Below are 13,587 nucleotides of genomic sequence, written 5' to 3'. Positions count from 1 at the left end.
TAAACATTTCTTAAAAAGCCATTTTCTTGTCAAGTTTGCGGAAATTCATCATTTCTCTAAAGTAAGAGAACCTGCTTCAGCTAACGTTGAAAATTCCAGAACAAGAAGCAGCAGTTAGAAAGCGGCTTTGTCGCAGACCTCCCTCCCCGAAATCGGAGACGCTATTTCTCTGATTCTAGGAAGAAAGAGGTGGAATCTGATCACGCAATTAAAAAAATGAGGCTGTAAACGACTCCTTAAAATAGCAGGTGCTCAGCTAACTTGGGGGCTCTGGATTAAAAAACTGCTGCTCTTGCCTTCGGGAATGTTTATGACTTGGCCCCAGAGCCGTCTTGCTTCATAAAATCTTATTTAGGAGCAGGGATGCAGAAAAGCTGCATGTTAATAGCCTGCCTCGTGCCCCCCCTGCCCTGGGCCACCTAGTGCTTTGGTCATCTACTGTGAGCATGGGCGTTTAGGATGGATTGATTGCTCTTGAAAAGAGAAAATGGTGGTGTGAAATAGATTGCTCCTGGGCTCTGTGTCTCATTGCAAAAATTGGCTTTAAAATCAGCATTTATCAAGAGATTCACACCTCAGCTCCCTGCCGGGAGAGGGAGGGGGATTGAAATTGCTATTAGAAAGTGACAAGACACCCTAGAAATACGTAGTTGACAGACGTTGAACCAGGAGTGTTTAATGTAATTATTTTCCTTTTATGTAAATAAGATCTCTGCACACATTTAATTTAAAAAATTTTTAAACTATTTTTTAGAATAGCTTTAGATTTGCAGAAAAAAAAAATGGGAACTTAGTACAGAGAGTCTCATAGACCCTGCACCCAGTTTTCCCTATTACGACCATCTGAAATTGGTATCCTACAGGGGCACCTGGGTGGCTCAGTCGCTTAAGCGTCCCAACTCTTGATTTAGGCTCACATCATGACCTCACAGGTCATAGGATCAAGCCCCACGTTGGGTTCTGCACTGACAGCTCAGAGCCTGTTTAGGATTCTCTCTCTCTCTCTCTCTCTCTCTCTCTCTCTCTCTCTCCCTCCCTCTCCCCCCCTCTCCCCCCCTCCATCCCTCGCGTGTGCACATGCTCTCTCTCTCTTTCTCTCAAAATAAACATTAAAAAAATGAGTATGATACATGTGTTATAGTTAAAGAACCAATACTGATATGTTGTTATGAACTGGAATCCCTACTTTAGTCAGATTTCTTGAGTTTTTCTTTGAGTGATCATTTTAGGCTCCTCTGGGCTATGACGGTCCTCAGCCTTTCTTGCCTTTGGTGACCTGGATGGTTTTGGGGAGTCCTGGTCAAGGATTTGGTAAAAAAAAAAAAAAAAAAACAAAACAAAAAAACTACCCCGTGTTTGAGGTTTATCTAATGTTTTTCTCCTGATGAGACTGGGGTTAAGGGTTTTGGGGAGGAAGACCACAGAAGTAACAGACGTATACCTGTTAACCAATCAGTGAATGAGCTAATGAGGGAAGGCAGGTCCCTCAAATCGGAGGAAGGCAAGTTTGATGTTCTCAACGATGAGACTTCATGTCTAACTTGTTCGGTGCCTTACAGTCTAGCGGAGCCCTGGCAACATTTCGTGGGCTAGGACGGATCAATTTGCCATGCCCACGACACACCCCAAAACCTTTCCTCGGTGCATCTCAGGTTCTGGAGTTTCTGGATTGAGCGGGCTGGGGCACCGATGGACCCGTGGCCACGGGGATCTAAACAGAAAGATGATGACTAAATTAAGGCAATTGGCCGTGTACAGAGAGAGTGGGCAGGGTGATGCCCCTGGCCCTCTGCATGTTAGAAAAGTTAAATAACAGGGGAGAAATAGCAGGGCTATTCTGACTCACGACTTCGGTCCACGGGATCGTTACAGCTTCCAAATAACCAGCAGCCCCACGGTACTGCTCGGCAGCCTGCATTTCTCTGAGACGACGCTGTGAACCAAACAAAGCCGTGACCTTTATCATAGTGTGTTTTTCATTTGTGAGCAAGCGATCATGTACGAAGCAGCCTGTGACTTGAACCCACCGTAGACACTTGGCCCTTCCATTTTAGCAGCATTGGGTTTCATGAGCTCAGTTGGAGTCATGAATGGGAAAAACCGTAAGTGCATCAGCGAGACTGGTGGCTCTTAACCCTGACTGTGCGTTAGCGCTGCCTGGGGAGCGTCTGGAAAACAGTCCAGCTGGATCCCATCCCCAGAGGTTGTGATTCAGTTGGCTGGGGCAGGACCAGGCCTTGGAGAAAGCCGGGAGACTTGGGCTTTCTGTCTTGTTTCCTTCCCCGCTGCTCTACACAGGTCCCGATTCTTCAGCCCTTCCTGTGTTTTGACACTAACCTGAATAAAGGTTTTGGAAACTGTCTGGAGGTTGCTGTTGGAAGCTCACCCTGAGCTTTTTCTACTCCTCCAGCTTGTGTGACCAGCTCTCCCCCAGCAATGAAACCTGGGGTGGGGGAGTTCTCACTGGTGCCCTTGGAGAATATTCAGAAATGGTTGAGCGACTGAGCCAGCATAGTTCTGGTCCCTACAGTATGTTATGCCCCCTTTCTATTCTGATTGGGAGGTAGGGGAATCCTTTTCCTCTTAAGTCAAGTTATTGCTTTCAGTGGGAACTTACTTAGAAGTGGAAATCTTTTTTTTTTTTCCTCCAATTACTTTCATGTCTCATTGCTTTGATTTAAAAAAATGTTATTTAAGTGTAGTTGCCGTATGATGTTATAGAAGCTCTCTCTTTTATAAATGCATAGTGTTTGTAGGGTACAGGCTTCCGGTTTTAACAGATGTTTGGTCAGGGTTCAAAGTGATCTGACTACTAGCCTAACTAAAGGGGCTTTCCTTGGGTATTCTAACATTTTTAGACTGTTTCCCAGTGAGTTAAAATTCCATTCACCAATTTATTAACAGGTCACACACCCTATTTGGAAAGAAGAATTTCAATAGTGACACCTCACATCAGCAGGTTTTTTTCATCCTCTCATAAGAAGACCTAGGAATTATTTCCCGGCACTATTCTGGGGGGGGGGGGGGGTGGATACCCACCCGGAAATATTAGAAACAATAAATAGTCCTTCTGGTTCCTCTGTAGATCACTTTATAGTGAGAATGCTGGGGTGTGGGAGTTCTTGGTCTTTAGCAGGGAACTAAGTCGACTCTTAAAAATTTGCTTCCAGGTGGGGGCCCCTGGGTGGCTCAGTCGGTTAAGCATCCGACTTCGACTCAGGTCATGATCTCACGGTTTGTGGGTTCGAGACCCACGTCGGGCTCTGCACTGACAGCTCAGAGCCTGGATCCGGCTTCAGATTCTATGTCTCCCTCTCTCTGCCCCTCCCCTGCTCATGCTGTGTCTCTCTCAGAAATAAATAAACGTTAAAAAAAAAAATTTTTTTTTTAAATTTGCAGGGCGCCTCGGTGACTCAATTAAGAATCCAGCTTCGGCTCAGGTCATGATCTCATGGTTCGTGCGTTCGAGCCCCACATTGGGCTCTGTGCTGACAGCTCAGAGCCTGGAGCCTGCTTCAGATTCTGTGTCTCCCTGTCTCTCTCTGCCCCTCCCCCACTCACGCTCTGACACTCTCTCTCTCTCTCTCTCTCTCTCTCTCTCCAAAATATTTAAAAAACAATTTTTTTTTTAAATTTGCCCCCAGGTAAACAATTCAGTTAGTTTTCAGTGTCACTGGGCTGTGGAAATATAAATGATCACATCTTTTCAACAAATCTGGCAACCTGGCCTTTCCCCCCACCCCCGCCCCCAGAACTTGAATGTTTTTGTTCGGATTGGTTGTGGTCGAGGTGCTACTGAACAGTCATTAAGTAACAGTGGAAAGTAGACAATTGAGGAGAAAAAAAGCCAAGTAGTCATTCAGAAGTTATTTTTGGTTACTTAATCTGCCTCCGAGCATATGGTCTAGTCAGCTGAAAAAATTTAACAGTGAGAAACTATATTTCAGTAACGGGAGATTAAAAACAACCTATTTATTTTCTCCCCCCCCCCCCCACGGTGATATTTTTATCTCTGTTACCAAATACAAGTGTTAGCCACTTAACATTTACAAAGGCAGCCTTTGATGCGCCCACATTGTGCATCCACCTTTCTCGTCTTGGTTTTACGCGTGGAGGTATGTTTGCTTCCGGGGTGATTCGGGATCCAAACACGTTACCCTAAGTGGCATTAGTCTTTATGTTGGCCTGTGGACAAGAGGTCCATGTGAGATGAGGGAACGTTGTTCTACTGCGCAGGCTTGACCCTTTTGTGACTCTGATCTCGGGCTCTCATCGCCTCGTGGCCCCCATGTGTGGGTAACTGACTGGGCTGTAGCCGTATTCTGTCCTCCCCTCCGCCATCCTTCAGGTCTTGGGCATGGAACGAACGTAGTGGTTTCAGAACACGTTCACCAGTTCTTTGGCAGTCTTCTTCTGCCAGAACGTGGGCTCTGATTCCCCTCCCCTTGAACGTGGGCTGGACGTAGGGATGTGCTCCCCGCCACCAGAATGTGGCTGGTGTGACCGTGTGTGGTTTCCAAGACTAAGTGGTGAAGGGAGTCCTGGCGTCTGCCTCCCTCCCTCTGTCTGTCTCCCCCCCACCTTCCCCTCCCATCAGATCTCTCGCCGTGGGGGAGGCCAGCTGCCGCGCTGCGAGGGCACTCACGCAGCCCTGGGCAGGAGTCCGTGGTAAGGCACTGCGGCCTCCCCCAGCGGCCGTGTGAGTGAACACCCTTGGGAGCGGCCCCTCAGCGTGGTCAGACCCTCAGATGGTTGGCAGCCCTGGCCGCCGTCTTCACTGCAGCCTCTTGAGAGACCGTGAGCCGGAACCACCCAGATTCCTGACTCTGAGAAGCTGGGTGAGATAATAAACGTTTGCGCTGATTGATAACCTGATAAGTCACTTAGCCCTTCCCGATCGCTTTTCCCATCTGGGACAAGAAGGGTTGGACCCATCGGTGCCCTTAACAAGTCGATGGCGATCTGTTAGTACGGAAAAGGCTGCTTGCACAGCCCGCTGACCCTCGCTGTCCCCGCCCCAACACCACCACAGAGGCCTTTCTGCCTCCACACCTGTGACCCGGAAGCAGCTTTCACAGCCCTTCCCTCCGCAGCCACTGACACCTCTCTGGCAAAAGCCAAGCCCAATTTTTATTTATTTCTTCTTACTTTTTTTTTTTTTTTTAAATGCTTATTTTGTGAGAGAGAGAGAGTGCATGCACGAGTGGGGGGGGGGGGGGAGGGGCAGAGAGAGGTGAGGACAGAGGATCCAAAGCAGGCTCTGTGCTGACAGCAGAAGGCCCGAGGCTTGAACTCACAAACTGAGATCAGGTCTTGAGCCGAAGTCGGACACGTAACCGACTGAGCCACCTAGGCCCCCGCTTCTAATTTTTTTAATTTATTTTTTTATTTCTTCTTATTTTGAAACAAAGACAGATCATACAGGGAATACGATGGGGAATATTCCTTAAATAAATAAAGCTATATTTACACTGAATTAATTTTCGTAACTATGCCATAAACCAACCTATTGGATTTACTATTTCTGAAAAACGTGTCATTTCATTAAAACCTATTGCTCTTTTGTCTTCTTAGAAACGAGATGAATTTTGGCTGCTGCTCTCTCTAATTATGCTAGATAAATAGACATCACTCCGTCATTTATTTCCATCTGATCTCAGTCCCAGCCTGACTTGATCACCATTTGTGCTTCAGGTAACAGACTGCTTCTGTTACCCATTCGTAAGAACAGCGTGGGCACAGTGTGTATCTAGAACTTCTAAAGACTCTGTGAAAACTCACCCAATTCAAATACACTTAATAATAGCTATGAGCCCAGGTACATGAGTAAGTGGGAGGACAGGAGATTGCGTTTTGCATTATCTGGGCTCATATGCCCTTTCCCAAGGGAGAGACAGTCTCAGTGCCAGAGGTGAGGCTCTCTCCGGGTCTTTCCCACACTGTGGTCCAAACAGTGAAGACGAGTGGGGGGTGTGGGGTGGGGGGGTAGCAGCATCCTCCCTGCTCCATGATCGTTGATACGGGTGGCAGACATCTGGCTAAAGAAACCTCCCTGACGGAACCCACTTTGCAGCCAGACCCGCTGAGCCCGCCTTGGTCCACATTCAGCGGCAGTCCCTGGTTCAGCCAGCATTAGTCATTCCGCATGTCAGTTCCATGTCAGTATCCCTCCTCTGCAAGCCAGAGACACAAAGCAGAGAGGAGGCTGCTGCCCCCGGGGAAATAACAGCAGGCTGACCGGATCCCAGGCCTTGAATGCTCTGCAACTTCTGACCCAGCATCAAACCACATCATTACTCCTGTAATCTTAGCCGTTTCTACTTGTCACTGAAAAGAGGACCTGCCTGTCACCGCATCATTTTCTCTTAAATGGGAGGAAACAAACAGATCAGTTGGTAACACGTCCCGCCTGTCAGCGGGTCCTGGGCACTGGAGCCTTCTCCACACTGTTGCATTTCACATGTTTCCCCTTTGAAACGAGCCACCACACCCCCTCCCCACCCCCCCGCTGGTGTAAATACGTTTCATCATGTATGTAGATGTATTGGGGGGGGGGGGGCGTTGTCATGAAAAGCTTCTACTGCAAAGTGGGCGAAGCCAGTCAGATCAATCCGAGTAAGTAGCGTGAGGGTGTTTGGTCCCAACTCCGTTTATTATCATGTGACCAACCTGAGACCAGTGCCACACTTGGTGCCATGGGATACACCAGAAATGTGACAGAGCCCTCCTGCCCTCCAAGGACCTGAAGAGCTTTTGCATACCAACCATGTGAAATGGGTGGAAAGTATAAAAAAGTGCTGAGAATACCCGGTACCCAGGAACGCCAAGGGCAGGCAGGGACCATGAGACCTTCAGCCCGGTGCCCCAGTGGAGGGAGGGAGGCTGGTGACTTCCTCAGATCCCTGTGGCGAGACCTCGAGGCTCCAGCTCGTGGGCCAGGGCTCTTCCCAATTTGTCATGTGTCCTGCATCTCCCTCTGCCCTGGGACCCGTTCTCACTTGGCTCATACCCCCCACCCCCACCCGATGGTCTCACATGCCCGCCAGCAGCTTCGATGGCCTCCTGCCTTTCCAGAACTCCAGCCGTGTGTCTCCTGTGTCTGCCAGGTACCTCCTCTCGGTATCTTGCGGGAACCTCCACATTTCCTGAACAGGCTCGTCTGCATCTCCCAGCTCCCCTCCTTGCCCCACCCAGACAACTTTCTTGTGTTCCTTAGCGGTGAATGCGCCTCCTGTCTGAAACGCCCAGGTCAGAACTCTCCATCTCGGATTCCTTCCTTACTTCCTGCTTTCCTCTTCCAATCCTCGCCCTGTGGTTGTGCCAGTCTCCTCTCTGCATCTCTAGGACCCAGGCTTGAGCCGGCTCCCCGCCGTCCCTTGCTGCATTGCCCTCGTGGCCCCCTGGCCTCTCTTCTGTCCCCTCCGTCTGCTCCCTACACTACAGCCAACGCGATGTTTCTGGAACGGAAGTCTCAAGTCTCAGTATCTCACCACTTCCATGCCTTCCCATTTTCTACCTTTCATTTTCTCCCCTCCACCAGAATCCTCATCTCCCCCAGAGCCCCATCATTTCTCCTTGCCAGGTCCATTCTTGACCCCTCAGATCTCTGCTAAGGTGTCACTTCTTGGCCACAGGCTTCTCGGAGCCTTCCCCACACTCTGCAGGGTCTGTGGCACTGTGCCATCAGGTGGGATGCTTGTTTGCGCCCGAGTGGGCACGCTCAGCCAAGGTGAACCTGCCCACTCCTCACTGTATCCCTGGGGACGTTCTTCCATCTAGCAAAGGCCATGGGTCAGGGTTACAGGAGGAGAGTGGAACATGACAAGCGTCTGGAAGGGTGAGCTGTTGACAGGGGGTGCGTTGTACATGGGCACCGGCTGTCTCAGCCAGTGAATCCGATCAATCATCCTGAACAATTAGGAATTTACAGTGATCAGACATATCCTGAGATGAATGAATGGCTAATACATTGTTTTGCTTTACTCGTGTCTATCTAACTGGTAGTGGGGGAAGTTATTTTACCTAAAGGCAGTACAGTAGAATGATTGAGACCATGGACTCCGGTACTGAATCCCCTGGGGTTGGGCACCTGGGTGGCTCAGTCGGTTAAGTGTCCGACTTTGGCCCAGGTCATGATCACACAGTTTGTGAGCTCGAGCCCTGCGTCGGGCTCTGTGCTGACAGCTCAGAGCCTGGAGTCTGCTTTGGATTCTGTGTCTCCCTCTCTCTCTCTGCTCCCCACCCCCCCGCCTTGCTCATGCTCTGTTTCTCTCTCTCTCTCTCTCTCTGTCTCTCTCTCTCTCTCTCTCTCAAAAATAAATAAACATTAAAAATTTTAGAATCAATCAATCCGTCCATCCATCCCCTGGGGTTTGAATCTAACCTCATTATGTGCTTAAGCTTCCAGTGCCCGGCTTTCTCATCTGTAAAATGGGGTTAGTAATAGCACTGGAAGGAAGTTCAGTGTGTGCGCCGTGGCTAGAACGGGGCTTGAGTGGCCTAGGCAGTTCCCCCTTTTCTTCCTCCTCCTCCTCATGTTACTCTGGGAGCAGGTAGTTTACGTGGTAACTTGCAATTTTTAACTTGGGAGTCCAGAATGAACGAGTCCTTTGCGAACGACCTCCTGGAACCGTATCCTTGGGCTTTTTTTTTTTTTTAATTTTTTTAATGTTTATTTATTTTTGAGACAGAGAGAGAGCATGAACGGGGGAGGGTCAGAGAGAGAGGGAGACACAGAATCCGAAGCAGGCTCCAGGCTCTGAGCTGTTAGCACAGAGCACGACGCGGGGCTCGAACTCACGGACCGCGAGATCATGACCTGAGCCGAAGTCGGACGCTTAACCGACTGAGCCACCCAGGCGCCCCGTATCCTTGGACTTTTATGATATTGTGAGAATCAGGTTCTTCTAACTTGGTTTAAACTGAGGCCTGATTCATCAAAGGCCAACTTTAGCTTCTTACCCACTATGTGACCCAGGTAGTTCCACGTCCCGTTGTGAACTAGGAATTCTCTGTGAAGCATCTGTGTCACAGGCATTCATAATTGGCCCTTAGCGTTATTTCACCTGCTTGGGACTTTGCCGTTCAACATGTTCTCATCCCCAGCTTTGGTTTTATGGTGGGCATGGTGGATTTGGGAGGGGGAAGGGAGGCTAAGGAATGTCGCCTCTGGACCCAGTCCGTCTTGCCTGCGGGAAGAAGGAAGCATTTATTTTCTGAGAGAGCACTGATGGTTGACCTGCCTCAATGTTGATTCTGTCAACAGTACAGACAATGCCTTGGTTCTGGGGCACTGGCCCCAGCAGCACCCTTCACTTTTGATTTTATTCAAGTACAAGGTTAAATGGTTTGATCCATTTCGCCACTGTAATGCCTGCAGGGGGGAGAGAGTTATTAGCCACAAAAGGCTACAAGCGAGCTACAAAATAAAAATTAATAATGCTTAATTAAAAGTACGCACAGCATGACTCTGGTAACTTCATTACTCGCTGGATTTAGTATTCATACATTTCCGTATATTGTAAAGGCAGTAGGTTAGATTCTCTTCCTCCCACGCCTTTGCCAAGCTTTCCGCGAAATCATCACTGATAGTAAATTGAAAGTTTATTTTTAACCAAATGGTCTCAAAAGCCAAATTATGAATATACCTTTGAAAAACTGCTTGCCGCAAAAAAATAAATTGGGATACTGGTGCATTTTAATACTTTTGTTAAAATGCAGGATAAACTCTTCAGAAGTCACAGGACTTGGGGCATTTGAAGGGCAGAGGTCTTGTGACAGGTGTGGGGAGGGGCAGGACCACCAAGGCACAGGAGCGTTCGTCTCGAGCCCATTGTTCTGCACCTCCCGGGTGCCCCCAACCCATCATTCCCGCGGTGGCCCTGGTGGGATAAACCCAGCTATAGCACTGAAGAAGCAGCTGAAGAAAAAGCTGGCCTTAAGAGGTGGGGGGAAGCTTAGGCATGGTTTCTCTTTCGTTACTGTACCGTTTGAGTAAAAATGGAGGTTACTGGCAAAGCAAGCCGCATTTGGGAAAAATGCCTGATTTGGCCCAGCACCTGAGACTTACCCTCCTTGCAGATCTCACTTTACGTTTGAAAGAGCCAGAATGTCTCCAGTGGCCCCGTTTTGCACAACACGCAGCCCACGCTGGTCTGGAGGAGTGCTAGCGGACAAACCTGTGCAGAACTGGTCTGGTCTCTCCCCAGGGAGGGCTCATCCCGACAACATCTGCTCCAGAGAATGGCCAGTCGACACGGCTTGGCTCACGGAAATCTGTGTAGGAAAATGACTAGCCATAGGACGTTTCTGATCTGGGTTCTTATACAGAAATCTTTCTTACTTGATTCAGAGAAATCAGATTCCAAGTGGTTGAAAGATATATTTAGCTCTGTGGTCATGGAGATGTTTTTTGGTTTGATTTAATGTTGATGGATTAGAGTAAATTATTTGTGCAGATGAGCTGAATAAGTTCTGCCAGAGCTTATATCTTATTCTGGTTTCACATTAAACCCTTAATTTACAGCTCTGTTCCATTGGCAGTCCTATTAGAGTGAAGCCCGAGGAAAAGCTGGGCTGGTCCTTCCTCCTCCCTCCACTGTTACTCAGCAGAATTAAACAAATCATTTAGCAACGTCAGAGGAGGGCTCAAAGGGACCCAAGAGGGAGAAATCTGGTCCTAAGGTGTCCTTAACCATCTAAGATGTCTGGAGAGCTACCATCATTTTAATGGCTTTAATTTAACCACTACTGAATTATCTTATTTAATCTACTTTCCCTACCTCCCTTCCCCTACCTTCACAAATCCACAAAGCCCTGGGTTTTCCGGAGTATTGCCTTCCCCTAGATATGCAGTGTAAATATAAAATGAAGAGAGAAGTTGCAAATCCTTCCTTGGAAAAGGTCATTCCCACGCTTTGCTCCCCTCACACCTCCACCCTCCGAGAAGTTCTGGGATGGGAATTCTCTCTCCCTCCTTGTTATGTCCCCAGGGCTCTCTGGCGTCCCAAGACCTCACGTGTTTATTGAACTGGTGAGTGAAGGTGTGCTTGAGGAAGTGATCAACCCATTTCGTGTCTTTGTTCCCCTTAGGAGGACTGGAATGAAATTGACCCAATTAAAAAGAAAGACCTACATCACAGCAACGGGGATGAGAAAGCACAAAGCATGGAGACCCTCCCTCCAGGTAACTGCAGCAGCCCCTGGGGGACCCATCTAGCCTCGGGCTGGGAGCTGGGGGCTGGGGGCTGGGAAATCCTCTTGCTCAGAAACCACGAATGAGTCGCGCTTGGCCCTCTGTCGCCTGTGGAGCCCGCGGAGTAGACAGCATGGATTGCAGAGGGCTGCTGGAGACACTGCCCTCTAGTCATGTTTGGCTGACTTCCTTCAAGCTCCTTAGCGGGTGGTGAAATAAGTGTACTTAGGAGGTGACCAAAATTTGTTGGAAAAAAAAAAAAAAAGGAATAAAACAGAAAATACAGGATGGTATATATCGGTTCACAGACTTTTTTTTTTTTTTTAAAGGCTTTATTTTTCAGAGCAGTTTTAGGCTTGACGGCAAAATTGTGCACAAAGTGCGGAGATTCCCATACATGCCTCCTGCCCCTACACATGCGCGCCTCCCCCGCTGTCAGCATGTCCCTGCAGAATGGTCCATTGCTACGTTCAGGGAACCAACGCCGGCATGTCGTAATCCCCCAAAGTCCCTAGTTTACGTTACGGTCCACTCTTAGTGCCGTATGTTCTGTGGGTCCGAACAAATGTACGGTGACGTGAACCCACCCCTGCTTTATCCTACAGAATAGTTTCACTGCCCTAAATGTCCTCGGTGTTCCAGTTATTCATCCCTCCACCGCCCCAGTCCCTGACAACCACCGATCCTTTTTCTGTCTCCATAGTTGGGCCTTTTCCAGAACGTCATCTAGTTAGAATCATACAGCCCGTTGCCTTTCAGATTGGCTTCTTTCACTTAGTAACGTGCATCGACGCTTCCTCCGTGCTTTCTCGTGGCTTGACGGTGTATTTGTTCTCACCACTGAATACAACTGTGTTGTCTGAGTGGACCCCAGTTTACCCATCCACCTCCTGAAGGACATCTGGGTTGCTTCTGAGCTTTGGTAGCTGTGACTAAAGCTGCCGTAAACATCTCTGGGCGGGTTTGTGTGTACGTGTAAGTTTTCCGTTCATTTGGGTGCGGACCACGGAATAAGACGGCTGGATCACGTAGTAAGAGTGTGTGTGGTTTTGCGAAAAACTACCAAGCTGTCTTCCGAAGTGGCTGTACCGTTTTGCATTCCCACCAGCAATGAATGAGAGTTCCTTTTGCCCCGCTTCCTCAGCAGCGTCTGGTACGGTCAGTGTTTTTGATTTGGGCTGTTTTAATAGGTTGGAAGTGGAATCTCGTTATTTAAATCTGCATTTCCCTAACGATATATGATACTGACTTTCTTTTGATAAATTTATTTACCCTCCATTTGTCTTCTTTGGGGAAGTACCTGCTCAGGTCTTTCATCCGTTTTTTTTTTTTTTTTTTAAGCGGGTTGCCCATTTACCGAATTTTAAACGTTCTTTCCATATTTTGGATAACCATCCCCCATCAGATATGTCGTTTGTAAATTCTTTCTCTCAGGCTTTGGCTCGTCTTCTTGTTCTTTGGACAATGTCTTTCCCAAAGCAGGTATTTTAATTTTAATGAGATTGAGCTTTATCAATCCTTTCATGGATCATGCCTTTGACGTTATATCTGAAAAGTCATTGCCAAAATCACCTAGATTTTTTTTCCTACATTTTGTTTCAGGAGTTTTATAGTTTGGCTTCATAATCAGGTCTCTGATCCATTTTGAGTTAACTATTGAGAAGACTGGAAGATCTGTGTCTAGATGGGCTGATTGATGGGTTGCATGTGGATGTCCTGATGTCCCAGCCCCGTTTGTTAGAAAGCTACCTTTGCCCCATTGTATTGCCTTTGCTCCTTTGTCAAATACCACATTGTCTTGATTACTTTAACTTTATAGTAGTTCTTGAATTTGGGTGATGTCAGTCCTCCAACTTCGTACTTCATCTTCAATGAAGTGTTGGCTATTCTGTTTTTTGTGTTTTTTGTTTTTTTGGTTGTTTTTTTTTTTTGGCTTTTGTATAAACTTGAGAATCGGTTGATGCTCAGAAAATAATTTGCTGGGATGTTCATTTGTTTGTGTTGAATTTATAGATCAAGCTGTAAGAATTGACATCTTGACAGTATTGAGTCTTATTACTCATGAACGTGGACTGTCTCCATTTATTTAGTTCTTTCTTTATTTTCACTGTCAGTGTTAGAGTTTTACTCGTACAAATTTTATGCCTATCTTGTTAAATTTCTATCAAAGTGTTTACATTTGGGGGTGCTAATGTAAATGGTATTGTGTTTTTAATTTCAGATTCCACTTGTTCATTGTTCGTATCTAAGAAAGCAGTTGGTTTTTGTATATTAACCGTGTATCCTGCAGCCTTGCAGTAATTACTTATTAGTTCCAGGAAGTTTCAGTGCTTTCAGATTTTCTACATAGACATATCATTTGCAAACATCTTCCTTCTTAATCTATAACATAC

General features: G+C 47.4%; 1 protein-coding gene across 8 annotated transcripts in view; it reads left to right on the top strand.

Moving 5' to 3' along the window:
- Positions 1–13,587, top strand: part of GALNT2 (polypeptide N-acetylgalactosaminyltransferase 2) — a 189,105-nt gene that overhangs the window by 87,117 nt on the left and 88,401 nt on the right. For 4 of the 8 annotated variants that reach the window (XM_042908263.1, XM_042908267.1, XM_042908264.1 and 1 more), the window contains exon 2: positions 11,092–11,185. In XM_042908263.1, coding sequence (XP_042764197.1) covers positions 11,092–11,185 — 94 coding nt within the window. Of the gene's footprint in view, positions 1–5,574; positions 5,695–10,080; positions 10,280–11,091; positions 11,186–13,587 lie in introns of those variants that run through there. The other 4 variants (XM_042908266.1, XM_042908269.1, XM_042908268.1 and 1 more) reach the window with 2 other exon arrangements.

The sequence above is a fragment of the Panthera leo genome, chromosome D2 (genome assembly GCF_018350215.1).
Source record: "Panthera leo isolate Ple1 chromosome D2, P.leo_Ple1_pat1.1, whole genome shotgun sequence".
NCBI classification, from domain to species: Eukaryota; Metazoa; Chordata; class Mammalia; order Carnivora; family Felidae; genus Panthera; species Panthera leo.
The sequence above is the reverse complement of the archived record's forward strand: the minus strand, read 5'-3'. Positions and strand labels throughout refer to the sequence as shown.